Source organism: Haliaeetus albicilla, chromosome 27 (genome assembly GCF_947461875.1).
Source record: "Haliaeetus albicilla chromosome 27, bHalAlb1.1, whole genome shotgun sequence".
Lineage (NCBI taxonomy): Eukaryota > Metazoa > Chordata > Aves > Accipitriformes > Accipitridae > Haliaeetus > Haliaeetus albicilla.
In genome coordinates, this window is record NC_091509.1 from 10,015,259 (window position 1) to 10,042,118 (window position 26,860).

The 26,860-nt window shown below is 39.2% G+C and overlaps 2 protein-coding genes and 1 long non-coding RNA gene across 4 annotated transcripts in view; 2 read left to right on the plus strand and 1 right to left on the minus strand.

Annotated features, from left to right (window-relative positions):
- The first annotated feature begins 1,455 nt into the window (after positions 1 to 1,455).
- On the plus strand, positions 1,456 to 11,586 carry IL12B (interleukin 12B). Its single transcript, XM_009916988.2, has 7 exons — positions 1,456 to 1,581; positions 4,009 to 4,090; positions 5,956 to 6,237; positions 7,395 to 7,512; positions 8,538 to 8,731; positions 9,516 to 9,661; positions 10,955 to 11,586. The coding sequence occupies exons 2-7, from the start codon at positions 4,009 to 4,011 to the stop codon at positions 11,078 to 11,080; spliced, it is 948 nt and encodes a 315-aa protein (XP_009915290.1). The 5' UTR covers positions 1,456 to 1,581; the 3' UTR covers positions 11,081 to 11,586.
- LOC138682313 (uncharacterized) overlaps positions 4,164 to 26,860 on the minus strand; it is a 36,410-nt gene continuing 13,713 nt past the window's right edge. The window contains exons 3-5 of one of the 2 annotated variants that reach the window (XR_011322416.1): positions 10,494 to 10,637; positions 4,784 to 5,414; positions 4,164 to 4,672 (exon numbers count right to left, since the gene is read on the minus strand). This is a non-coding gene — a long non-coding RNA (uncharacterized lncRNA). The remainder of the gene's footprint in view (positions 4,673 to 4,783; positions 5,415 to 10,493; positions 10,638 to 26,860) is intronic. The other variant, XR_011322415.1, reaches the window with a different exon arrangement.
- SPINK9 (serine peptidase inhibitor Kazal type 9) lies at positions 20,682 to 26,604 on the plus strand. Its single transcript, XM_009916989.2, has 4 exons — positions 20,682 to 20,967; positions 23,080 to 23,099; positions 25,309 to 25,436; positions 25,969 to 26,604. The coding sequence occupies exons 1-4, from the start codon at positions 20,904 to 20,906 to the stop codon at positions 26,012 to 26,014; spliced, it is 258 nt and encodes an 85-aa protein (XP_009915291.1). The 5' UTR covers positions 20,682 to 20,903; the 3' UTR covers positions 26,015 to 26,604.

The following is a 26,860-nucleotide window of genomic DNA, read 5'->3' on the forward strand; positions in this document are numbered from 1 at the left end:
TAGCAAAGGGAAGTCCGGGGCTGACATTCGAGTAACAGGTTGGGTACACTGGACTCGGCAGGGAAGTTGTCAGGCCCACCGGAGACTGCAATGCTCTAGTTTTGTGTTTTGTCAGATGGAAGGGAGTTAAAGCTCAGCTGCCAAAGGTGTATGTGATCCTACTCAAGCCATGTTTCTTTGAAGAGGATGGCTAAGGAAAGAAAAGGATTCCACTGGCCATACTGTACATTTGTGTAAAGCTTTCAGCACGATTAATCAAGAATCCTGAAACGACTCCGTTTCAAATTAGAGCATGCCACCCCCTCTGCTGTTTGCCTCTCAGATGTGTGACAATAAACAGGAACCCCATGCCCTGGGAACTGCTGGGGTTCACAGTGTTTATCTCACTGTTAATTTAAGTTGTTCCTCCTTTTGTTTTATGTTCTTGCCATATTTGGAGGCACCAAATATGCAACATATTGCAGATGCTTGTGTTGTTTCATCTGTGTGAAAGACTTCTGAATGACCATTGACTATAGCAGAAGGGACAGGCACCATCTTTTCATTGCTGGATTACTACATTACAGCTTTGATCTCTGGGCTGTGGGAATGCTAGAAAGCACACAAGATAGAGTTGTGTCTCTTTATGAATTCCTAAAGCATGTCAGGTTGAATTTCAAACCATTTTTTTGCTTTTATAAGGAATGTGTTTCTTCTTGCTTATAACTTTTCAGTCATCTTATTCAGGTTTGGAACAGGGCTAGAAGAACAACTCAGTTTTGGTTTGCCTGACAAATAAAGGGAATTCTTTGCTATTATTTCACAAATAATAAAAAAAAATAGAAATTTTTTCCTCATTTTCAAAGTATATGTTATGTATGGCGCTTTTCTCATGCTTGAGTACATGTCTATAAATCACTTCATAAAGAAAAAACAATAGGTTATATTTAACAACTGCAACATAAAATGATGTGACAATCTCAGGCTTTTATCTCTAAGCCAGAAATAATTGTTTATTTTTTGGTTGACCTAGGTCTCAATTTTTAGAATAAATACAATTCTAAAACAGCAATTAAAAATTAATTTTCCATTAACTTTAATTCTGATTGATGTGATAGCTGAGATTTTGTTTCATATAATTATCTCTTTTGTGCTTACCAGGTAGAAATAGATTTAGTTTATTTAACTTTCTCTTTCTGTCTTCATAATGTATTTCCCATCAGACAGTTTTGGAAGTTTATTTAGTTTGTATTTACTCTTCCTCAGATGATGAACAGGCAGTATGAGAGAGACAGAAAATCAGGCAGGAAAAGAAATGCCTCTGGCATACCATAAAGGTCATTGTAACAATCTCATAATCTCATTTCCTCTTTAAAGTTTACCTGGGAGTCCCAAACTTTTTTTTTTTTTTGCCTTAGCTCTGTCACTATGTAAAAAAGGAACTCAAGCCACGTGTTGCAATTCTGTGGTATTGCGGTGAAATGGAGCATCCCTTTGCTTTCAGAGTTTAGAAGTATTTATAAGGGAGCCAGCATTTTGCTTCCTTCAGATCACAAAACCAACCTGCCTGGCAACTTCAGCTAACAGGCATCACGGAAAAAGGTGAGAATTCCTTTCTTCTCTAACACTGGGGCAACACAAGTCTGGTACCAGCTGCTTCAGATGAAACTAATGAAAACTTAAAATCATTTATTTAAAAGTGTATTTAAATAGTTGTTGTGACATTTTTCTTAGGACAGTTATTTATACGCTTATGTGCCTGAAATTAAGCATGATGTATATATGTATATAGCTCATAGAATTGTTCTAACTAACAGGACAGCTAATGTTATAAGGTAATAATCTTTTTTATCTTACCAATATTCATGTTGCTGGTGTGTGTGCATCAACAAATACGTATTTTGGTCAGACCGTCCTCTGTTTTAAAAAACATGCAACACCATTGACTTGGCCCTGCCTTGAGCTGGGACTGGTCCAGATGACATACAGAGGTCCTTTCTGACATAAATTATTCTGTGATTCTCAGTAAAGGAATCTGTGCTGATTTACAGCAGATCACAGGGAATATATGATGTTGGTACACTCTCCTCATCTATGAAGTGCTGGGGCAACTGCACAGCTTAGTGCTGTTCAGAAACTGAGCTTATTTCTGATTAATTTTTCAATAAAATTTTGAGATGGGGGGAAGGGGTGTTCTCCCTCCATCTCAAAAACTGAATAATTTTCCATGAAAATTTTAAACTTTTTTCATCAAAAACCTGAATCATGAAGCTGCTTCCTAAAACCAGGAGAAAGTTTCCTGTTTCCAAGGTTTCAATTTTGATGAAAGGTTGATATGGAAAAGAAGGCACATTTTACACCCTTTCCCTCCAAGTTTTAGTTGATATTTCAGATACTGGTTTTATGAAGCATAGTGATGAATGCCATGTTACAATGAAAGAAATTAGTATCTTTGAGAAAGTTGCAAAATGTATTTTTCTTTCACAAATTACAGATAATCCTGCCTGCAGTAGAAAATCATGAGGTGCTAAGCATGTTTGCCTTTTAATGAAGCAATATACTGCTGATAGGCTGCTTGATAGTATCTGGCTTTTCACTGAGGCTCGTGCCTCTCTCTGAGTACAGATGCAATTTGAGCTGGTTCCTGTCCTAGATACTCTCTCTAGATACTACATTTGTAGCTTCTGGTCCCATTAATAGCTGTGCTGTGCAGTGTACAAAATCAGATGGCACACTTTCTTGGCATTGGTCCAGAGACAGCTGACTTCTGATCAAGATTAAGGACTGCTAATAATAGCAGGAGCTGCCAGTGAGTAACAGATTTGGTGCACATAGAAATATACATATACTCTTCCTCCATAAACCAAAATGAAAATGTTTTGTAACACATGAGAAGAAATCAGGAGGACTGCTCTCCTTTCACTGAAAAAGACTGGTTTGGGAGGGAAAAAAATCCAAACCACTTAATTTTGTGTTTTTCATGTGCATTCAGACTCCCACTGTGGTCAGAATAGACTTTGAAAGATATATTCACCAATCTCTTTTTCTAAGTCATGCCCCTATTCATTTGGCTTCATCTCCAGTTGAAAAAGGTCTGAAAGTGTAGCTAAATAACTGTTGTTGAAGTTTTTTATGCACCTGGTAGTTACTACAATATTTGGCAAATATGTTTTGTTTTTCATGAAGAGCTCTAGCTGTATTTTGAATTCAGGACAAATATACATTTATGTATTGTATATACAGCTATCTCAAGTGAGATATATGGGTATGTCTCAAATGAACGCAGCAACAATGATATACATACCCAGCCATTTCTGCAAATATAGCTGTGGCACAGAAACCAGTAGCAATTTTGCCTGAAATTGCTTACAAAATTAATTAGACTATGCAACCTCAGGTGGATACTAGAACTACTATCAGTTAGGCAAGTGTCAGTATTGATGCTAGCTCTACACTGCATTATTGACACTGCTGTCACTTGTTCTCACATAGATGGTGAAGACTACAGTCCAGCAAAACACTTCAGCAGGTCCTTAATTTTATTTGCAGTCCTTTGTTTTAATAGGACTACTGAGATGCTTAAACCAAGGAATATACTTATAAGCTTTGTATGACTGGAATTTAATGTCCATTGATCCTTTAGTCCAATGCCTTTTTCATGCAGCTGGCCTCACTTGCATCAGTGGGGCTTTTCTTGCATGAGAAATATTTGTCTGAGGAACCTGGGAATGCTTCTAGGCTCCTGACCGTATAAGGACTACGCACACAACAATTTCCTCTAAGTTCCATAATTTCTTCTCTAAACTGGTTTGCGGTGTGAATAACAAGCAGATCAAAATCTTGGCTTAAGCTCCAGTACTAACCTGATATTAAATTTTTATGTAGTCTAAGAGTTCTTAGAATGGGAGAATATTTCTTAGTTCACTGGAACTGACTCTGTCGTCTTATTATCCTGTCCAGCATTGAGCTCGATTTCAGTACAACTCAGCAATCCTCAGTGAAGTTTAGTAATTTATTTTTTCCCTACAGATGTCTCACCTACTATTTGCCTTACTTTCATTATTTTCCTTTGCTGCCCTTCTGGAAGCACAGTGGAAACTGAGGGAAAATGGTAAGCAGTCTTCACTTACTGAGACCTACAGCTGACTGTAGGACACGAGGCTATCTCAGTGTCCACAAGCGCAGAATTTTTTAACTACAGTATTTTAGGCCAAGGTTCTTCCTATTTGTTTGTGAATAACTAGCCAACTAATTGGTATTAATGGTAGAAATATTTAGAAGTCCTAAAATGTCGTACAACAGCCATTCTGAATATTAGCATTAGTAACTGTCTTTATATCCTATTCCCTGTTCTCTTGTTTCAAAAGTGTCAGTCATGCAGTCTGGAAGCAGAAACAGTATCTTGTGACTTAGGTAACAGCCCACAAGCAAACAAGTGAAGAATTAGTTGTCAAAAAGAATAATTTACAGTAAAACCTAAAACATAGAAATAGTTTGTCAAACTTTTCTGGTAAATAACTTAAATGTAAATACATTTGTAAAACCACAGGGTCAGTAATAAACAAACAAATCTTTTGAATAACTTACCAGAAAATTGGGCTAAATTCAGATAATCAAATTTGCTTCTCTTATTCACCTAGTGTAGCTCCATAATCCAGGCTGTCTTCAATGTGATTATCCAAAAAGAAGGACCCTAATCAACATGAGAAAAGCATTCACAATCTGATTGTGTTCGTGCTTAAAACTGCAAATATGTTTTCCAGTACTGAGAATAATCTTTGTGTTTGAAGTCTGTAAGATTTACCTTGCCTGTGCTTCAAATATCAATAAGCAGTTTGGTAAGCTTCCAAGCTTCCTAGAGTTGCATGTTTTCTGCCATTTTAGATTCAGTGTTTGACATGTATTTCTTAGTGTTTCTTCTTTGTGGTAAAGTCTTAATGCTCTCATTCTGGTAGTGAAATGCTCTGGTGAAAAGGTTTTAAGAGCTCCCTGGAACTCTGATTTCCTGAGCTGAGTGCTTGCTGTGGTGTTGACACACTAAGAAACAAATTTTTGCCGCTTCTTGCAAGTAGAAGAGTCTCTGAGGGCACTGAGCATGGTTGGGGAGCCTGTGATGGCAGTAGTATACATGAGCAATGACAGTTAAATTTGAGAACTGTTGCCACACAGGAGTGTAGGTGAAGTACTTCAGTCAATCACAGCAAAAGAGACAAGAGAAGATAATATTTCTTTAATGGAATTGTTTCAAGTTATTTTGTTATGTGGTGTGTCTTCTAATTTGGAAAGACCAGCAGGGCACTTCAGAGTTACAAGATGGCGTTTAGAAGTCCACATCTCCCTGTTGCAGTCCATTTAGCTCTGCTGTAGGTCAGCGATTGCCCGTCTCTTAGTAGTTGCTCCACTGGGACCAGGGTGATAGGAGTACAGATTGTTCCCTGCAGAAAATGGAAAATTGCATCAGCTACAGGCAAATACAAACCACTTACCCAGAGCTTCCCTCCTTCCCATTGCTCACTCACAGACCTTTGACGCTGAAGAGGGCAAAGCATTATAGCTTTGCACCATAGCAAAGCACCAAAGTACAGAGTGGTTTTACATGCCATTCTGTGAGCAAAGGCCACAGGCCACGTGTGGGAGGAATACCTGGGCTCAGTGTGTCCTGGCATCCTCACCTTTGAAACAAAGGTACCTGCCTACTTCCCACAGTTATGAACTGCTGTGAGATTTTCTGGGAACATGGGAAAAACCTCCACTTCTTCCATCTTCTGATCAGCAGGTTCTAGATACACTGTAAATTTCTAAGTCAATCCTCTTCTTGTAGTAAAGATTTCCAGGTGATGGTGAGGCCTTGCGCAAGAAAGCCAGAGATTTGTTAGCAGTTTTCCTGGAGAGCAGAGCTGAAAAAAAGGGCTCAGTTCGATCTTCACACTGTTAAGTATGAGTAGCTGCTAACATGTCTCTCTCTGCAATGTCCAGTGTACGTCATAGAGTCAGAGTGGAATGATGAGACACCAGCTAAAAGAGTGGAGCTCACCTGTAACACATCTGATGAAGCACTGCCAGTTTACTGGAAAAAGGGCAGCGAACTGCAAGGAACTGGAAAGACTCTGATTGCCGAAGTGAAAGAGTTCCCAGATGCTGGCAATTATACCTGTCTGACTGCTAATACCCATGAAATCATCAGCTATGATTTCTTCCTCATAACTAAAATAGACTCTAATGGGCAAATGATAAGGTCAATTCTGAAAAGCTTTAAAGGTACAGTCATAAGATGATGTGATGCATCTTGCTCAGCTTTGTGTGTTGGAGCTTTGTGAGGACCAGAGGGAGCTCTCTGGAGAAATGCATGAGAAATACCCTCTTTAAAATGGGTCCTCTTCAAATGCTTTACTGACTGTGAAAGGCAAAGAATTACTTTTGTGGGTCTGTATACAGGGCAGCTGATGAGCTGCATAGGAATTGGTTGCCATGGGATTAATTTAGACCTATAGGATGGAGTGATGGTAAGAATGATTAGATACAGGATAACAGCAGTACCACACCATAGCTCTTCTGGTGGGGGAGCAATTGATTTGCTTTGCCTCCATCTCAGAGACCCAGCCCTCAGGAGAGGGTTTGCAAAACCAGGGCTACATGATTTGACAGAACCAGGGACTGATGTAGATTTTAAGTGCTGTCATTTGGGCTTCTCCATTCATGATTAACCCACTGGGACAAGCCTGCGATGTTTTGCATTTTCTGCATGAACCTCACTCATCTATGTCTCATATTGCAGTCTCTCACTGTAGTGCCAGGAACTTATGAATTTCCAAGGCTTTTTCCCTGGCTCCTGGACCCACATATCAGATACAGTAGGCTTGTCCGCCAGTCAGCTACATCCAGGGTACAATATGGAGTCGTTGAGAGTCTGCAGTGCTGGGCAGCAGAAATGAAACACACACTTATAGTGAGGCCTCATTCACTTCTCACACTGGAAACATTCCCCATCAAGTGCCCCAGTGTGTGAAGACGTGAGATTATCCACTGCACGCACTCTCATGCGTGGGATAACAAATACAGAGGTTTGCCAACTGAATAGCTGCAATGCTTCTTTGTGAAAGGAACAATGGATTTGTGTATATAAATCTCTTACTGACAGCTATCTGCAACAGCTTGCGTATGCTCTAGCTCCTGTCAATAGCCACATAGATGTGGTTAATGTGGTGCCATGTAAACGAGCCTTCAGCCACTAACTGTGGTTATATGGCTTTTTAACTACAGGTGGCTGCCCAATGGGCAGTATGAGACTGTCTCTGTCTATGTACCCACCACCTGCCAAAAATGATGGGAGTCTGTTGAATTATTATTTTCTCTCTGCTTTGACCATTTTGGCAAAAAGAGTAAATAAATCATGTTTTCTTTCTTTTTCCATCTAGAACCAAACAGGACATTTTTAAAATGTGAGGCAAAGAACTACTCTGGAATTTTCATTTGTTCATGGATGACAGAAAATGAGAGTCCAAATGTGAAGTTCACAATCAGAAGTCTAAAAGGGTAAAAGCTTGTACTTTCCTTAACAACCTCATAGCAAGGCTGGAACAGCCCTTTGTTTTACTCTGTGTAGGAGATCTGGATTTTAGGCTACTGAGGACATGTAGACGGTGAGGAATCCCACTTCTAGAGTCAGAACATCTGGAAAATGTTTGAGCCATCACTGGGACTAACTTAACTAATAAGGGCACGGATGTTGCTCAGAAATTAATAAAGACTTGAAAATGGAACAACCCCCACTGGACTGTTACAGCTGCTACAGTACAGCCACAGAAAAACTTAAGCAATAGCAAAAACAGTTCATGCAGGGGAGAGGAAGTTGAGCCAAAAGCAGAAACAATCATAGCACTGAGTCCCTTCACAGCAGATCCAGTGGAATTAAGGGAGTGGGAGGCTGCACCCACTGCAAAAGCCACATGTCCACTGACCAGTCTCTGTTGAGGAACACTGCAGAAACCTGCGAGGGAAATATGTGAGGGGAACCTTGTGGGGATTTCCTACCTCCCACTACTCTTGGGGGTTTCTCCAAAACATGGAGTGCTTGAGCAAAGGTCACTTCAGTTTGTAAAAGACGAAAAAACTGCAAAGTGTTTTATTTTGCTGAATGCAAAAATAGAACCAGATTCAGGTAGTACTTTATAGATGGCTTTTCTTATTTATTTCCCAATGAATACATTTTAACCTGCCCTTATTTCTTCCAGCAAGGTTTTGGAAAGGGCTAAGGAACAAAGTAAGATACTAGAGCTTTTCATGGGACAGCAGTAATAAGAAATGAGATTATATCCTGTGTTAGGTTTAAACACTAATTTCTTCTGCTAAGGCAGGAAGGCTTTTGTGATTTTACATTAATATGTAATACTGAAAATGTAAGATCTCCCACTGTACTGTTTCTGTAGCTGTTGAAGCACAGCCATAAAATGATACAGGCAACATCAAAACATTGCCTTACCAACTACATGTTATTGTTGTGGCAACAAATTCTCAGAACAAACTAGCATTTCCAGTACTTTTCTCTGTTCTCTATTCAGGTCTCAAGGAGATGTAACCTGCAGCAGTCCTGTAGCTCACACTGATAAATCAGTGACTGAATACACAGCCCAGTGCCAGAAAGAAAACTACTGCCCATTTGCTGAAGAGCACCAGCCAATTGAGATGTTCCTGGAGGTCATTGACGAGGTGGAATATGAGAACTACACTAGCAGCTTCTTCATCAGAGATATCAGTGAGTAGACGAGGAATCATGATTAATTCTTAGCTTTATTCTTGCCGTTGATAGTGGAACTAACAACGGTAGCTAATCAAACCAAGCTTGGGAATCCCTGCCCTATTCTACTGTAAATCCATATCAAGCCTCCAGTTACAGGAACAGGGGAAAACAAATCATAGCAGCAGTCTGGAAGAGGATGAGGAAGTGAAGAAGCAACATCTCCCTAGCTTGTGACCTCCAACCCTCTCACCCCCACATCTCCCATAAGTTTCTGTAGCCTTCTCTATTAGATGGACATGTTTTAGAAGGGGTATGTGGGAGAAGTCAGAGAATAACCCAGCAGGCTCTTTGAGAACTGCAGATTTACTCACATATGGTTAACACTATGTATGCTTCCCTTCTGGCCCATTCTTACAGATGGGCATGCAGGGCAGGTTAATAGAAACTGACAGGAAATCAGAGGACCAGTTGTGACCATGATGTCACAGGGCACAGGAAAATTAAGCAGCATCCTAAAGAAACAGATGTTTTGCTAAACGCCCTAACTGTCAGTAGGGGTTGAAGATATTCCTCTGTGTCCAACAGAGCCCTCTGCAACCCTTCAAGCAAAAAAAGATTCTGTGAGTGTGCTTAATTTTCCATAAGGAGCATACAAGGCAGTTCTTACACATCATGCCTACTCCTCTCTTAATCTCATGGAGGCTCCCAAAGCTGATTCCTATAAAACTGTCAACAGTAGTACACCAACACCTGATATGCTGCTAATGTGAATTAATTCCTTCTATATTTTCTCTTGCAGTAAAACCCGACCCACCCCAATGTCAGTATGTGGCCACAAATGGAACAGTAACCTGGACATATCCCACAACATGGAGCACACCAAAGTCCTACTTCCCTTTGACTTTCAGGGTCAAAGTTGAAAGTACAAAGAAACACAAAAGCCAGGTAGAGATACAACATTTGAAACACATTTTTCTTGCTTGAACAGACAGTATAAATAATATAAGCTTCATATGCAAGAATCATGGACTAAAACAAAAACTAAAAAAAGGGTGCTGAGACCCAAATGTGGCAAGGTTCTGTCTTGGCAGAGAAAGACCTCCTTCCCAGTTCTATGAGTAGTAAGATCCAAACAACACACTGTGGGGTGGATGCAACCCTGATGTAACTGGGGAGATAAAATCGTGCCCAGCATTGCATAGCTGTGCTAGTGTGAGAAAAGTATTTACTAATTCATTAGTAGGCTGTGTGGGTCCTAATGTGGGAAAATCCCAATTTCCAAATCACGAAGTCTAGGATCTGTTGCACTGATTTCCTTGTACGTTGTTTGTACCTGGGTAGCTCAGACTTTCTTTATAGGTGAATTGGCAAATAAGGAATCAATGATTCATTTGGTAGCTTTTCTGTGGAGACTGGATGAACACTACAGCCTTTGCCACTCACTTTCCAATTATTAGTTAATTGTTAACTAAACATTGCTACTCTGTATTAGCTTTAAATCACAAAATTATTCTACTTCCTTTGCTAATGCTCATGTATACACTAAAGAGTACAGGACAGCAGTATGGTGGTTTGCCTAGGCTGGCAAAGAAATCAACAGCAGAACTGGAAAGAAATATACAAGCCAGCTGACCACAGTGCAGGTCCTTAACTGCAGTGCTCCTCTTCCAGCAATCAGAAAAGTAAACAAATGTAATGATCATTCTAGTTTGTCAACTGATTAAACCAAAGACACTAGACGACTTTTTCTATGTGAAAAAAATTAGCAAGCCTGTACCAGCAGATGGGGCCATTCCCTTAGTGCTGACTCCTTGATTTTAGCAGTGACTCTACAGAGCGCTTCTTGTATCAGCCACAAGTCCTCAGTGGAAATTTCACCGAGACTGAAAAGCAGCAACTTCTGTCTTTTAGGGTTCCCACTCTGGGAGAAGAAGCAAAAAGAGAAAAACCCAGACAAACAAACAAACCCTTTGTTTCAACGACTGTTTCAGTTTAGGGGTTGGGTAACTTTACAACACTAACTTCAGTGGAAAGTGGGCTTTTTAGTTTGTTTCTACTGAGGCTCAAGTTCTCACAAGTCATCATGACTTTGGTATCTGAGGGTGAAGATTGCTGCCTTTGAAACAACAGCCTACCAGTAGGTTAAGTTACATGTGCTTGTTGCAATCTATCTGGCACTTCATTGTATGTTCTGCTTGACCTTTACAATCCACTGATGGAGCTGTGCCCTATTGGTAGGTCTATGATGCTGATGAGCAGTCTATTCAGATTCCAAGGACTGGGCCAAAAGACAAGATCTCTGTGCAGGCCAGGGATCGCTATTACAATTCATCCTGGAGTGAGTGGTCTTCACTTTGCAGGTAAGGCTTAAGGAACCTTCTACTGGAGGAGCAGGAATGATTCCTAACCTAGGAGAGTAAGGAGTCTACGAACTTCTTCTGCTTCTTAAATACTCATTTATTTCACATTTCCTCATAACCATTTTTGTCTCCTAAACATTTTTTCATGAAATAAGAGAATAAACATGTAAATGTATTGGGCTGTCTAAACGATGATTCTCTTAAAAAAAAAAGAGAGAGATGAAACAATTAGATTCCATTTAAATCAGAGAGGAAACAATCATAGAATCATAGAATCATTTAGGTTGGAAAAGACCTTCAAGATCATTGAGTCCAACCATCATCCATGCCCACTAAACCATGTTATGGAGTACCCCGTCTATGCGCTTTTTGAATACCTCCAGGGGTGGTGACTCAACCACTTCCCTGGGCAGCCTATTCCAATGTCTGACAACCCTCTCAGTAAAGAAATTTTTCCCTAATATCCGAAATGGATGTAGGTTCATGGACATGGGTAGCATTCTACCTAACTAGGCAATTATAAAATATTCTTTAAGAAATATATGAGCATTTGGCCGTTGCTAGTGTAACCCATGCTGATTTTTATCCTTTCTGTTCATTGATAATTTGAGTCAATGTTGGACATCCAAATACAGCAGACATTCCATATACAGCCAAGTTTTACCAGTCAAATGAGAAAGGGGGGGAGAGAGAGAGAGAGAGAGAGAGGAGGTATTTGCTATTAGAAAGAAAATCTATTAGCAGCTTCTGCTAGTCCTAGGAATGGCTGTTTTCTTATTCTGTGAATTGATTAGCATAGTCTGACAGATCTAAACTACTCTCAGACTAGTTTTCCAGTTTGGAACATATTTTAAATACAGAAATAGCCTCCTTCAGAGCAACACCAAAAAGAATTATGCAGATTTTTTAATCTTCTTCCTCTCTTCTGTTTTGTAATTTGGGGGTGGGTTTTTTTCCAATTAGATGTAGGTCCAAATCTCTCCGACCTCCAAGTTTCCTGATTCACACTGTTGAAAAGTTGTAAACTTGTAGCCCTGTTGAAACACTTGAAATAAGATCACACTGTTCCGTGGATCCAGTCTTCATTGGTACAGAGGCATTTATAGATCCCAATGGGAAATGAAGGAAATTTTCAAAAGGGCTGTAGCTGGACAGGTGCCTAACTCTCAGCAGATGAAGCTGAATCCGTAATCCTCATCAGACGTGGGAACTTCTGAGCCTTGCATTATGTGGTCCTGAGTCCTTTAGAGAAATTGAGTGGTGGCATTTCACTAGATGGCTTAGACCAGCAAAGGTTTATTAAGAAATGGATTAAAAATCTAGGTCTGAGGAAAATAAAGATAATTCTTATGTAAATTTCCTTTCTCTTATTTTACAGATAACCAGTAAGAGCTTCTAGGAGAATGGCACAATGCTCTTAAAGAAAGCAAAGAAAGAATTAGCACAAGAACATAAGCATAATTAGAAGAAAAATCTGCATTTGAGATTATTAAGAAGCCATACCATATCTTTTTTGTAATAGATTAATATGGTCCTGATTTTGGCAGCTCTTTTAAATTCCCCAGATTTGAGTAACACTTTTAGCATACATCATGTTATATTAACATGTATAGTATTTTGATACATTGCTGTCAGCTATTATTGTAGGTTCCGCATATTATTCTATTGCATCTATTTATTTATTTATTTATTATTTATTTATTTATTTATTTATTTGATATGACTTGCAATGCCAGATGATGGCAGTTGCTATTCAAACTGTTTCATGTGTTAATTTATTTAGAAAGTAACTTACTGAAAGAACTGGTTTAGTATTCCATTATTTAACGGTTTAATTTTTTGATTATTTAATTATTTATTTTGTTGAAATGTATCAGCATAGAAAGCCTTGGCTGCATGAGGCAGCTATGTATCAAGTATCAGGGCCATCCTCATCTTCCAATATGATGGCAGACATTTTAGTAAAAGAAGGAATTGCAAGCTCGGAGTCCTAGAAATGTTAGCTGCTGCATTTTGTCAGCTGTCTGTGCCTACATCATGTTGATGCCCAACTGCTGAACACTGCAAATGGTTGTTGCATGAGAGATCAACCACTCTCAAAGCCCTACGCTTGCAGCTGAACCCAAGCTGCAGTGGAAGCAATGGGAGTGCTAGTGTCTAGGCAGCTTTGAGGTGCTGTGGTTGAAAGAGTCCTGTTGCCACCTCTCATGAACATGAAGGGAGATGGGAGCCAGAAGCAGAATATAACATCTCCTAAACAAAACTCCCTTTCTTTCATGCTTGTGATCATTAGATGCTCTTTATTCAGTACCCATGTGTACCCAGTGCATCTCTCGCAGTGGAGTTTTCTGGCAATAAAATTAATTCAGACCTGATGTGCCACAGGCAAAACCACAGTGCACAAGCAGTCAGGAATCTGCAACTGAAACCAAGGCAGCTTAAATTATTTAAAAGTTTAACTGCAGTGTATCTGATATTTCAGCAAGCAATTGCTAACTGATTTTATATGTGGATGTTAAGCATCTAATTAAAGTTAGAGCTTTAAAATACAGATTTTTATAGTTCATTTTGAAAGTATTTCCCTACTACTGCAACATACACTAGGTGTCTTCACAGAACCTTAGGAAAAAAACTCAAATCCTGGTTCTGAAGTGCTTACAGTGTAAGTCCCCAGGCCTGGAAAGAAGCAGAAGCATGTGTTGAAGCCTATACATTTTTGTCAAACCACCTAAGTCCTGATTTTCAAGAGGGCAAAATACTTTAAAGTATCTTTGAGGATTTAGGCCTTAATCTCTGATACAGAATCACTGAAATTAAAGAAAGACTTCCATTGTGACCATGCTTAGTTTTTTTCCAGTCCTAGCAATGGGTGGTAATTTAAGATATTTAAACATTGAAATGTGGGAAGTATCTGATATTTCAGAAAACTGTTGATAGTCTAGCTACAAGTGCCATTAGTATTTATTAACATTAAGTGTATGCATCTTATTTCTGCTATAAATGCAATTTACTGTGCTTGTTTTACAAAGGAGCTAATAATAAATACGTCTGAAAACAAGAAAATTTTGTTTACTTGTGATCTTTTAAGAAATATGGTTAATATCACTCTTCACTTCCTACCAGATTATACACTACTTCTGAGGCAATGTTTGTAGGGAGAAGTAATATGCCTGATCAATGCTACCAAATTCATGGCCTGTAAAACTGTCCAGGACAACACAGACAAGTGAGGTCTGTTAGTCAGCAGTCTCTTCTAAATCCTTTTCTGCGGGCTAAGAAGTGATTGTTTCTTTTGCAGTCTAAGAGTGCATTGAAGTTCACTGGCCTTTGTGGTCAGGAGGTTTGCAACTGAAACCAGGCTGACATATATCTTGAGGTCTTTGAGGTTTCTCTCTAATACTATTGGTATACTGTTCAGAATTAGTAGGACCTTCCTGTTCTTCAGATATCTGGGTTGAAACCCTGGCACCATTGAAACTAAACATTGAAACCTCTCATTAACTTGATTCAGCCTAGTTTTCACTCTGAGGCTAAATTTACAAGTATTCTGACAAAGATTATATTGATCTATTACCTTTAGAGGAATATGCCTTTCTGTGCCATGATCCCATAAGGTGCGTGAAACCTCCCTACAGGAAACTTTTCTGGCATAGATCGTGAGGTAATGAGGAGCTGGTAGTGAGGAAAGTTATTGTCTAAGATTCTTCAGAAAAATAACAAAGCACAGCTTGAAACTGCCTCTTCTTCTGTAGAAATCAAGTTAATTGTAAATGGCTGCTCTCTAAGACATAAAGTTGGTTTCAGTCCTTGATTATCCATTTCCTGGGCCTTATGTGGATCCAAGTGCCTCTAAATATCTGCTCTAGAAATTGTCAGACAGTCTCCCATCTCTGAGAAACTCTATAGATTGTATAAAAAGGTGATAATATCACAGCACAAATATTCATTATGGTGGCTCCATATGCTGGAGATACTTTCCTAACATACTCCATCCAGTCAAGAAAATAATAGTTGATGTATCAGCTAATCATTGTACTTCTCTCTTAATTCCTCTCCTTGTTGCACTGCAAATAATCTGGAAACCTTGTTATAAACGTCACGATGCATGGACTCAATCAGGCTGCACAATGTACAAAACTGCCCCCCCCAAACCTTTAGATTGCAAAATGAAAGCTTCTGAAATAACACAATGATAGAACTAAGTTTACTCCTGAGGCCCCTATGAATGAGAGTCATTAATCATATAGGGACAGAATAGATCTTCTACTGGACGGACCCCTGTCTTACTCGGTGACCCACCGTTCTCTGGGCAGTGGCAGCTCCTCCAGCTTTCTTTTCATACTCATCATTCAACATGTGGCTTTAGGTTTTGCCTACCACACCTCCCTGAATCTGCACTGAACAGAGACTGACTAATTCCCTCCAGGGCTTTTTGTGGGTGCTCCTCATCTTAAAGAATGCTTTACAAATAGTTGGTGTACTTAATGAGGCACTAATAGGTTGCAGTCCTCTAAGTGCTTCAGCCATTAGAGCTGGGTAAGCAGGCACCTGATAACAGCAAAAGGAAAAAAAAGGCTTATGTCTAATTAGAAGTTCTGTGAGAGAACACATATTAGATTTCAGGTCCAAATGCTTCATATCCACCCCTCCTTCCATGTTGACCTTCATCTTTTCCCAATTCTTCATAAGTTGTAGCTTCTCTTTTATAAAAGTTATAATACTTTTAATAGAGGCAAAACCAATACGTGTCCCCTAACCTTGTTCAGAGACATGAAAAAAACTAAGAAACCTTTCCTCAAATATTTCAGTTGAACTGACTTCAGTGTGACAGAAATTCTAAGTGCTAAACATCTGGAAATTACATGTTAAAATACGAAATAGAAGGCAATTTTAAATAAGTCCTATTCGATGCTCACTGCCCAATTCATTCAGTGTTAAGCCGTTAATGCCTGTTTTGCATATATCTGTAAAGAATCAAGTCATTCAGAAATGTCAATGGTATGACACTAAGTAACTCAAAGGATTCACAAGCTAGTTGCACAACAGTAGGTCTCACAGCCTTGTAATTTATCTTAAAGAGATTAGAAGACACAAAGAAAAAGAATAAATATCAGCTCCAGCCTTTGCAGAGAGTCATGGTGTTGGGTTGTTTTTTTTTTTACTTTCTAAAATAACATGTGAAACCTTCAGCTGGGATCTGTCCCAGCTTGATACCTACAATTTTAAAGAAAGGCTCCTTTGATCTTTCCTAAGGTGTGGAAAACGGGAAACTCACCTTCCTTCGGGCAAATACCCAAGTGTTTTGGCACAGTCGGATGCCTTAAGAAATACCTCATTTAGTTCTAAAATCTTCCATTGAGCAAGACTTTAAAAGTCTGATACATTAATTGCAGGGGTGGACAACCCTAACCACCCACACAGAATAAAACTGAAGGAGCCTGTGTACTGGGTTGTGTATAAACATGCACTGGAATCACTAAGAGGTCTGAATTCCCACTCATGACCATATCAATATCTATCTTGGCTTGTACATTCTTCCCAGATATACATGGTGTATGAGAATATGTTTTTCAGCTATTCCATGTGCCATTTCTTCAGCACTGTTGATGTCCTCAATGTGAGGTACTCCATCATATGAATGGGAACAAGCTACTGCCCATCAATGCTCTCTGGAATGCAGCCACATAACATCCTCCCATGCAGAATAAAGCAGGCACTTAACTAATGATGTGCTGCAGCAGCATATTTGGCATAACATTTGTGCTCCATTTGGAGTTCCAAAAATAAAAGCAATATATCAATAATTGTGACAAATGTTCTCACTCTCAGAAAAATATGCATTAATATTTTCTCAGATGTAACAGGCCCATTAAAGTGAATAAACATTTGTTCACCAAGTAATTGCTTTTTCTTCTTCAAAATAACAACTGGGAGAGGTAAGCAGTTGGGGAAAGACAAGACACAATGATAAAAGTCGGAAACTATCAGAGGCCCACAGTTAACATACATTGTATTCAAACAGTACCTCCCAGCTCAATGGAAACCAGTACAAGTTTACTGATGAGGCCAAAATTTCACTCATAATTTTTCAATCCAAACAGAGTATTTACCATAAATTTCAGAATTAGTTTTAGCTATGGTAAAGAGGCCTCAGTTATCCAACTCTGGGAAGCAGCTATTATTAAACAGATCTCAACACTCGTTTTCCAACAAACAACGTATTTTTCAAGTAGCTAAAATCAATCCAATGTGCTCCTCTATTGTCCATGTCTGCTTTGTCAAGTCTAGAAATGTTAACTCATAAGGACAAATATAATATGCTACAAAGTCCCATAGCAACTGACTGCCAGCAAGAGTTGTGATTCACCTATGAGAACCACAGAATCAGTTCAGGTTGGAATGGACCACATCACCTGGTTCCCCACATCCCCGTCCCACCACCAGACCATGGCCAGTTTAGAACAGATCCATTTTTTAGTGCCTCCAATAATCGCTCTGGGCAACTTGTTCCAATGCTTGACTACTCTCATTGTGAAATTTGTTTTCCTCACATCTAATTGGAATTTCTCTTGCTGCAATTTGCACTATTCTCTCTCTTCCTTTTGCTGTGCACCTCTGAGAAGAGTCTGGCTCTTGTCTTCTCTGTAGGCCCCTACGAAGTAGCGGAAGACAACAATGAGACTTTGCCTTCTTTCTTCAAACTGAACAAACCACTTCTCTCAATCTTTCTGAGTATGACATGTGCCTCATCCCTCTAAACATCTTGGTGGTCCTTCACTGGATTTGATCCAGTATTTCAGTGTCTTTCTTGTGCTGGGGAGCCCAGAACTGTACACAGAACTCCATATGCAGCCTCATAAGAGCTGAACAGGGGGAAACAATGATGGTTTTGACTTGATAATTACAATCTTACTAATACAGCCCAGTATGCAGAACTGGACTCGTTCACTATAGGGGCAAACCATTGACTCATGTTCAGCTTGTCCACCGAGAGAAGAACCACTCTACTCTCCTCTCAATGTGCCACTGAATGTTCTTGAAGACAGCACTCTGACCTAAACAAACCTGTAGCCTACCTGAGGATGACAAGTCTCAGGTTGTCAGACCAGCTCCGTATGAAGACTACCAGGGCAAACAACAAGCCTCTGCAAGTCTTGACAGAAAGGCACCTCAGACGAACCATTTTTTCAGTCAATGAGTGACTATTTCCTCCAGTTGACTAATGTGAATTCTGCCCATTCTTAAAGCTAGGCATATAGATACAGAGGTATTTCAATATCATTTTAAATTGCAAAAAATGCTTTGTGGCATTGCTTTTTACCGAATTTCATTTTGAGATTCTGCATATGAGTGTTACCTCACAGCAGAAAGTGAAACAGATTATTGCTTTCTGTGTATGGCATTTTTCTTCTCAAAGCTTCAAGACAGCTTTGATATTTCAAAATACAAAGATCTCCAGAACTTCGGCTGACCCCTGCTATGCCTCACTTGTAGTGAGTGGCTATTTGCACACCCTACAATATGTCACAGTTTCTCATCAGAACTGTATCTCTCCTACCTGAGTGGTCTGGGAAAGCCCTAAAAAGCTTAAGGTCCACTGCTCAGAAAATGAATCATCATTTGATTCAAAAGTCCTAATCAAAACACCTAAACATTACCAGAAAGAAAACATTCACACCATGGCTTTCCTGCTATGGGGCATAGAATAAGCATCAGGAATCCTTTCAATAGCAAGTTGATTTTCAAATGCTAAGAAAAATCAGATACAAAATCTGCCCCTCTCATTAGCCCCCTCCAACCTCCAAAAGTCCTGTCTTCCTTTCTACACTAGTCCTCAGAAAATCTTCCTATATCAACTCAGAAGACTGCAAACAGATGTTTATATTCTTTATATTCTTCTGCTAGAGGGATGGGATGGATACTGAGGTTGCATCAGACAGTACACTATGTAGCACCATATTAGGCAAGAGAGTGTAACTAAAGTGGCAGATTTCCTCATACCAGTGTCAAGGAACCTACATGTTCTGTCAAGCTGCAGTTGTATAGTTTCAAGATATCATCAAGATCCTTGTTTGCTCAAAACTATTCAGACTAGGAGTATCCTCTGCATTGTTTTGGGTTTTGCTCTTGTTGCCTAGTGTTTGTAATTGTCCATCAACCAATGAACGTGTCCCAGATATTCTCCATGAGTTTATGCATGCTCTATGCTAGGGTCTTCAGAGAACTTTTTGGCTTTCCAGAATAAAAATTTCACTGACATCCCAAAGCAGCAGAATCCAGACCAACACAAATTTAAATCACAGCATGTCTTTTGTGATTACTGAAGTAAGGGTGTTTAAAAAAAAAAAAATCTACAGGCCTCCACCTGAAACCAGATCTTTACCTATCCTGGAACTGGAATTTGATGGCATCTATGGTTTTTTATCCCATTAAGTGATGAGAAATTAACCATTTATTCATAACCTACATTCTTGAAAGACAAGATGATCTGTATGCCTCTTGGGGTGAGTTAGTGGGGCCCAAGGTCTACTTGACCTATTACAACCTTTTCTGTAAAAACTTTCAGTCCCTCTGTCTTAGTGAAATTAGCATATATGACCCTAACTCCTGCATGGGGAAAAAGCCCCAGGCTACCTTGCAATGTAGGGAAGGTGATCACTGAAATATTGTGAATTATAATGGTGTGCAGGGATGTCTCAGATTAGACAATTTGCACATCTGCATTGTAAATTGCTAAAAAGAAGGCAGTTCTGGAAGGATGGGTTCAAACAAAACTATAGGCTCAAAACTCCACATTACTTTGAACTTTATGAAAATTAAGACTCAGATCTGAGTTTCCCATCATGACTCTACCCCCGGTCTGTATAATAAAAGCCAGAAAATCATGCCTATTGATTAAGTCACTAGCACACTGGTATGTTGGATTTGTTTAAAGAATCTCACATGATATGATACCTGTTGGGTTGGAAATAGCAACAAAGGAGAAGATGGGCAGACAGAAGGATCTTCTCCGTATATCCATGACAGCAAACTAGGCAGTAACTCGGCACAATGCACAATGGTTGTGAACTCATCACTTCTCTTTGCTAGGCAGTGCAATGCAGTATCTTTGCTCCTGTCACAAAGCATTGTTTCTGATCTCTAAACTAGTGGAACTTTAAAGGCAGAAGAACACTGAAAGACTGGGGTATCTTCTGGGTTGTGTGTGAAGGTGAGGATATTCATGTGAAACATAGACTTTTCCAAGCAGCAACTACTACCACAGAGCAGTCTGAAAGCTCAGTGCAACCAGCATCACCTCTATCCACAGCTAGCGACAAGGGTCTCCAAAATTTCAAGAGAATAGGAATTAAGCATTTCAGCTCTACTGGTATGAATCTTTTGGCATGCACCCAGTAAGAATTATTTCTTTCCCCAGTAATTGTGTTCAGCTCTGAGGGTCAATATGGCAATAGCAGAACAGCAATAAGTAACCACCTTACTGAGTCACTCATTGAACTTGCTAATGGAGATGAAACAGTTAATTAGGCAAGGGGATTAGCTAAAGTACAATACATCTCCTTTATCAACACAATCCACGCTGTGACGCTCATCTTTGTCCTGTACTTATGACCTTCATGTTGTACAGAAGACATTCTTATTGATACTACCCATGGGCAACACCTTCTTCTAATTACCTTCTCTACAAGGGGGATTTCATCATCAGGATTCCTGCTCTTTGTGCGTGCATATATATATCTGCTCTCACAGATACATGAACACACGTTTAAGCTAAGTGTACTGCACTACTTAGACCACAGATTGGCTGTGAAACAAGTCAAGAACCCATGTCTGCCATGAAGATAACAGGCGCCTTTGTGCTCTTCACCCTGGCAGTTCTTTGCTTAGCAAGTGAGTAACCTTTTTTACTTCCTGATATATTGTATTTCTAATGTTCAAACACTGCAAGCTTCTCAGTCTACTGGGATAGTAAAGCAATGGTTGCTGGACTTGGGTGGCAGAAAGCAAGTGAAATTTTATGCTTGTGTACTATTTAGCAAGCAATACTGCACCAGCTTTACAGTTGCCAACTTGAGCAAATTAAACCTATTCCTTGATGATGGCATGAATCAGACCTATATTCTGCACCATAACTAAAAAATGAACTGTAAAGCCTCAGGACTAAAGCAGGTTTTTACTACATCTGAGCAGGGAGCTTGGACCTGATGAGGTCCTTCTCCTGACAAACTGAGCAAGCAGGAGACAGCTGATTATGCACAGGCCACATGTTAGTTTGCCAGGCTGGAGAGAGCTTTGAGGTGCAGGTTGCTCTATGGTAAAATAGGCAGCTGGTAGGAAATTCTTGAGCCTTCACTTGGTAATTGTTTTTTTAACAAAACATTGCAATAAAAAAAAGGAAGAGATGATAGAAAAATAAGTGCATTTAGAATAACTGAAAGAGGACAGTCCAAATCTTCTCTGCTAGTAGTATAGCAGTTCAATAGTATTATGAATGTTAAAGAAGCAAAATAATGAAAAAGTTAAAACAAAACCAAAATTATGAAACAAAATAATCTTTTTCCATTTTGAATAGCTCTGAAAAGTTTATTTTGAAAATTGTCTCAAATTCAAAATTATTATGAAAAAAGTCCATTTCAGTGAAATGGCCACTTTTGATGGAAACTGTTCTTTCAAACAGTGTTTCATTAACTGCAGAAAAAATAAATAAATACTGCTTTCATAAGAATTCCAGCAAATCCTTTGAAATTTCTACTTTATCTTGTCTGCATTAAAATTTCACGGATCAATACTTTCTGAGTCGCATCTTTTTTGCATTCACTCCCAAATACATAGTGGCTACTAAAAGGTTATCAGAGAAAAAATAACATGTTTTTGTGGAAGTGCGTTATATCTGACCCGATTCCAGAATAATGAAAACTCGTTGAAACTTTGGGTGACATAGACTGAAACTTGACATGGAACATTATTTATGCTAGTTTTCTTTACCTTGGACAACTTTATTTCATGAGAAGATGTAAACAGCTCCATGAAAGGAAGTTTCAGTGGTAAGCTTAATGGCTTTAAAGATCAAAAAAAGCTACACTGAGTCAGAAAGACAATTGCTAGAGCTGTACTGCCTTTTGTATCATAATAGATTTTCTTCCTGCCCCTTCTATACAGAAGCCTCTGCCTGATAACTTTTATCCCTTGGAAGCCACAGAATGACGATTACAGGACAGGAGAAGAACAAAATACATTCCTAAAGAAAGTAACAAATGTGTCACCATAATGGAGACATGCCAATGTTACTTGATTACTTTCTGGGAGGCGTAATTATCATTGTTTTGAAGGAGCTTTTTGAAGCCCCACCTGAGAACAGGGCTCCCAGATTAGATGCCATTTGTATACAAAATAGGAGCCCATCCTTCTGCCAAATAGTTTAGAATCTATACCAACCGCCAAGGGAAAACACTTTTTAAAGTGGTATTATGATCCAAATTGCATTATCATTATTATATATATTTAGTATAATATTTTAATGAAGCTATTTTCCTTATTATTGACAGAAAATCAAAGTATAAAAGGACCATGTGTTTTGCCTACAGCCACATACAATTTTCTTTTTATAAACTTGGGAATTAAAACCCAGTCATGCTTAACAACTAGTTCATCCTAAACAGACTAGCTATTGAACATAATATTGGCTCCTGGGTCTTCAATCTTTTTCTGGTGAAAAGGGGAACGAACAATAGCCTCCATTCCCTCCCACAACAAAGGCTGTTCTAGTTGCTAACACACATTTCTAAGGTAACACAACAACACAATAAGGTCCACTTGTTAAATAGGTTCTGACACCTGTATCTTATTAAAGACTGAAAAACTATGTCAGTATTTACTTTCAAGGAGGTAAGAGATTTAGTATTGTTGGAAGGGCTGGTACTAATTAAATCATCCCAGTTACAAACTGAATGTTTATCAACAGTGTTTTTTATTTTATCTTTTGTGATTCTGTTTCTACTACAGATGCTGCCAAAGAGAATGAGGTGAGTAATTTTATCCTTTACTTCTGGATAAAAATATATAGTTTGTAGCAACATGAAGTCAGAAAAGAACACATTAAACATTAATTAAATGCTGCCAAAGTATTGAGATTTCAGAGAGAAATCCCTGAGTTTGAGATATGTGGTTTCCATACAGTTGCCCTGACAACTTCTAGATGTTTTTACCTGTAATGCATTCTGGGCAAGAAATTGGGCAAGGCTAAATTTTAAGTCAGAGAAATCAAGTTGGTTTTTTGTTGTTTTGGGGTTTTTTTATATTTATCTGGTGATGACACTATAAGGCTTTCTTGGTGACTTTCAGATCCTAAATCATGTACCTAGAGATTTTAATTTCTCCCTGACTATGCTGGAGTGTCCATCCTGGGGTTAACCTCTGAAAGAAATGAGGTACCAAGCAACAAAAATCCTTACTTGGATGAGCAGAGACAAGCCCTTTTGCAGTCCAGCGGACAGTAGCTGGGAGTGGAAATTCACACACGCACACAGCTGGTCCCGTACTAGCACAACATATACAGCCTCTGATGCCTAAAACTACACCAAGACATAAATACTTTTCCAGGAAGAGCATGTTCCACTCTCCATACCAAACTAAGTGTCTTTCCCATTTTGCCAGCTGTTACACACACACATATGGGACAAATTCATCTAGTTTCTAGCTTTTTTATTAGCTGGCCCTTGCCTCTCACAAGTTGCAACCAAACTCTCACAAGTTTTAAAAGTTTAAAAATTATAAGTTACAAGCTACAGAGATTCCCTTCCATGCCACTGCCTCTGCTGGGTTATGTTGTGGAAACCTGTCAGCTATACCAGGTCTCTGACCTGCTTTTGCAATTGGGGCTAGGTGTGCTGCCTCCTGCTTTCCAGCCACAGAGAGAAATGTGTGAGCAGCCAGGGCTTTGGAGGAGAGGGAAAGGACCAAATGAAGGAAAAACCTAGGTAAACTAACATCCCGTATGTTGGGGTTTTTTAATGGGACACTGGATTCAAGCCCATAATACCCAAAAGAGTGATCGGCTAATGACTCTTTTTGCCAGTGGAGACCTCTCACTCTGTGCTGAGCCACAGAGCAGGGGCTGGGCTGCTGAAGGGGCTGACCACATACAGCTCCTCACTTCATCCACCTGCAGACCCTGGGCAATGACTAGCATAAACCCAATCATATCATCTGTAATAAATTCCAGGGTTTGGCTGAAGTAATACTCCTGTCCTTCACTAAGAGTTGGAATGAAGGGGAAAAAAACAGGCCATAACAAGAGAACAGCAAGACTAGGTTCTGTTTTAAATATATACATTTATAATACATATTTTGGCTAGATATTCAGAAAGGATAAGCTCCAGTCATAATGTCTCTCCAAAGTCTGATATGCTTCAAATTGTCACTAGACTAGCAGCAAAAAGAGCTGCACCAATTTTAGTTACAACAGCACCTATAAGGACAGGTGATTTCCTAGGCAAGCAAACCCTAGGCTTTTGAGGATGACAAACAGCACATTAAATAGAATATATGCGCTGCACAAGGAACTCCTTGCTTGTCAAATACCAGGAATGACATTCACTTGACAGGAGAAGATTGAGCTCCAAAACCAGGACAGGAGCACTTTCAGTCATTTCTTCTATTAGTTTGTACTCCCATTTTCATATATAAGTCTGTAATCAATACAGTCCCACTATCAGATGAGAGCCTTTCAACAATTTCTTTTTATGCTAATACTTAAATAAGACTTTACTTAATTCTGTCTGGGCAGATCCGTTCACCAGCGTAAAAAGCATCAAGAGCTGATACTTGTGCAATAAAGAGACAGAAACCCTTCACATCCTTAAGAACTAATTTCACCTGAATTTACTGACAATTGTAATCAGGTAGAAAAAAAATATATTAAGACTCAACTTTTCTGTAGATGGAAAATGGGCCATGTTTTTTCCAGTGACGGTAATGTTATTCAGATAGATAGCAAAGTCCCTAAAGGTGCTCAGTACCTGACAAGGGTAGCACCACATACATGTCTGTCAGAAGGGACACTTGTTTTTTGAGGCTTAGGCTCAGCTAATATAGGTGGTGGAGCCCCATTGACTGTGCTGCTCTCGAGCAGCTGACAGGCTCGTCCAAAAATTTAATATATTCATTATTTCTGTAGATGAATGGAGAATGTGAGAAAGAGGGATTCAGATAAAAATGATACTGTATTTGCAGGTAGACTGCAGCGAATACAAGAGGTTAGAGAGAGGAAGACCTATTTACTGCGAAAGACTCTATCAACCGTTTTGTGGCTCTGATGGGAAAACATATAACAACAAATGTTCTTTCTGCAAAGCAGTCCTGTAAGTACAATACTACATAACTACTCCTGAATAAACGAAAATCTGAGATTAGCTGAGTTATCTGGTATTTCCATTCCACCTAAATGCTATCATTTTTCTCAGGGTTGCTACTCCTCTGCTTCTTTGTTTAATCTTTATAGACTAATTGTTTCTCCCACCATAAGGTCCAACTGATCTAAACAAATAAGCTTGATATTTGTGTGAGCAACTTCCTATTCTAGCAGAAACTGTAGAAGTCGGACAGTAAAGAGAAGAGTCCAATGAGCAACATGGGGCTAACAAGGCATCTAGACCCAAGTCAGGTCGTAAGAATAAGAATTCAAAAGTGGTACCAGAAATACCTTGCTTTTTATGGGTAAAATATGCAATTTTGAAAAGAAAATTTTTTACAGATCAATGTCTTCTTGTCTGCTTCAAACGTTTACAGTGTCTTCTCTGTTAGCAAGTTGTTAGCTGAGAACTTCAGAGAGATTTTACTGCATAAAGTTATGCTTGCTGTCTGCAATGTCTATGTCCTTCCTTTCCTTTGCAGGAGAAGTAGAGGTGCCTTACATATGAAGCAAGCAGGAGTATGCTGAATGAATTCTGCATGATAGAGAAGAGTGCTGAGAACAGCTTTACACTGCTGTATCACAATCTCTTAATTTCATTCATCCTGCCTGTTCTGATGATGGTGAACAAGGCACAAAGTGGGCTTTTCATCTGTGCTCTGTCATTTGCTGCTTCTCTCTGCTCCAGAGTATTGGGATTGACACTTCTGTCCTCCCTGCAAAACACTTCCTCGGGATTCTCAGGAGCATTCCCGTTTCTGTAGCAAGTTGGTTTTCACACGAGCCCTTCATTATATATTTGTCTCCATGGTTTAAGTTCAAATCTGACAATGCCACCTGATCTTAGTGGACACAAGTCAGTGCAGGCATTGCCTCCGTTTTCCTTGTTGGTGAAGTGTTTTCTTTCATTTACCCAGAAACTTTTACAGATACTTTTTTTTTCCCCCAAAGGCTTCAGCTTTCCTAGGCAGTGCTTTGACTCTTCCAGTTTTGTAGCTAAATTTTAAATGCTTATTTTTCTGCTAACTTTGTACAATTTTGATTCATGTATGTTATTTAGCTACTTAGTCTGCATGTTTATTAAAATAAACGTTGACTTTTTTTTTTGTCCGTGGTGACCTTTCTAGAGAATAAATTTATTGCATCCATTATTCACAAATGAGATTTCACAAGTTACAGAAAATAATCATAGAGCAGGAGCTAGGGCCAGAGGCAAAAGAAACAAAGCCTGGAAGACAAAAGTTGTCTTCCACTAGATGGCCTCATGTTACTGTAATTTACCCTACAATGTGGCTCTTCTTTTCCTTCAAATGAAACAACTCTGGTAAATTGTAAGACTGTGTAAGCTTCATAGCAGTGTCTCTGTTAAATCCT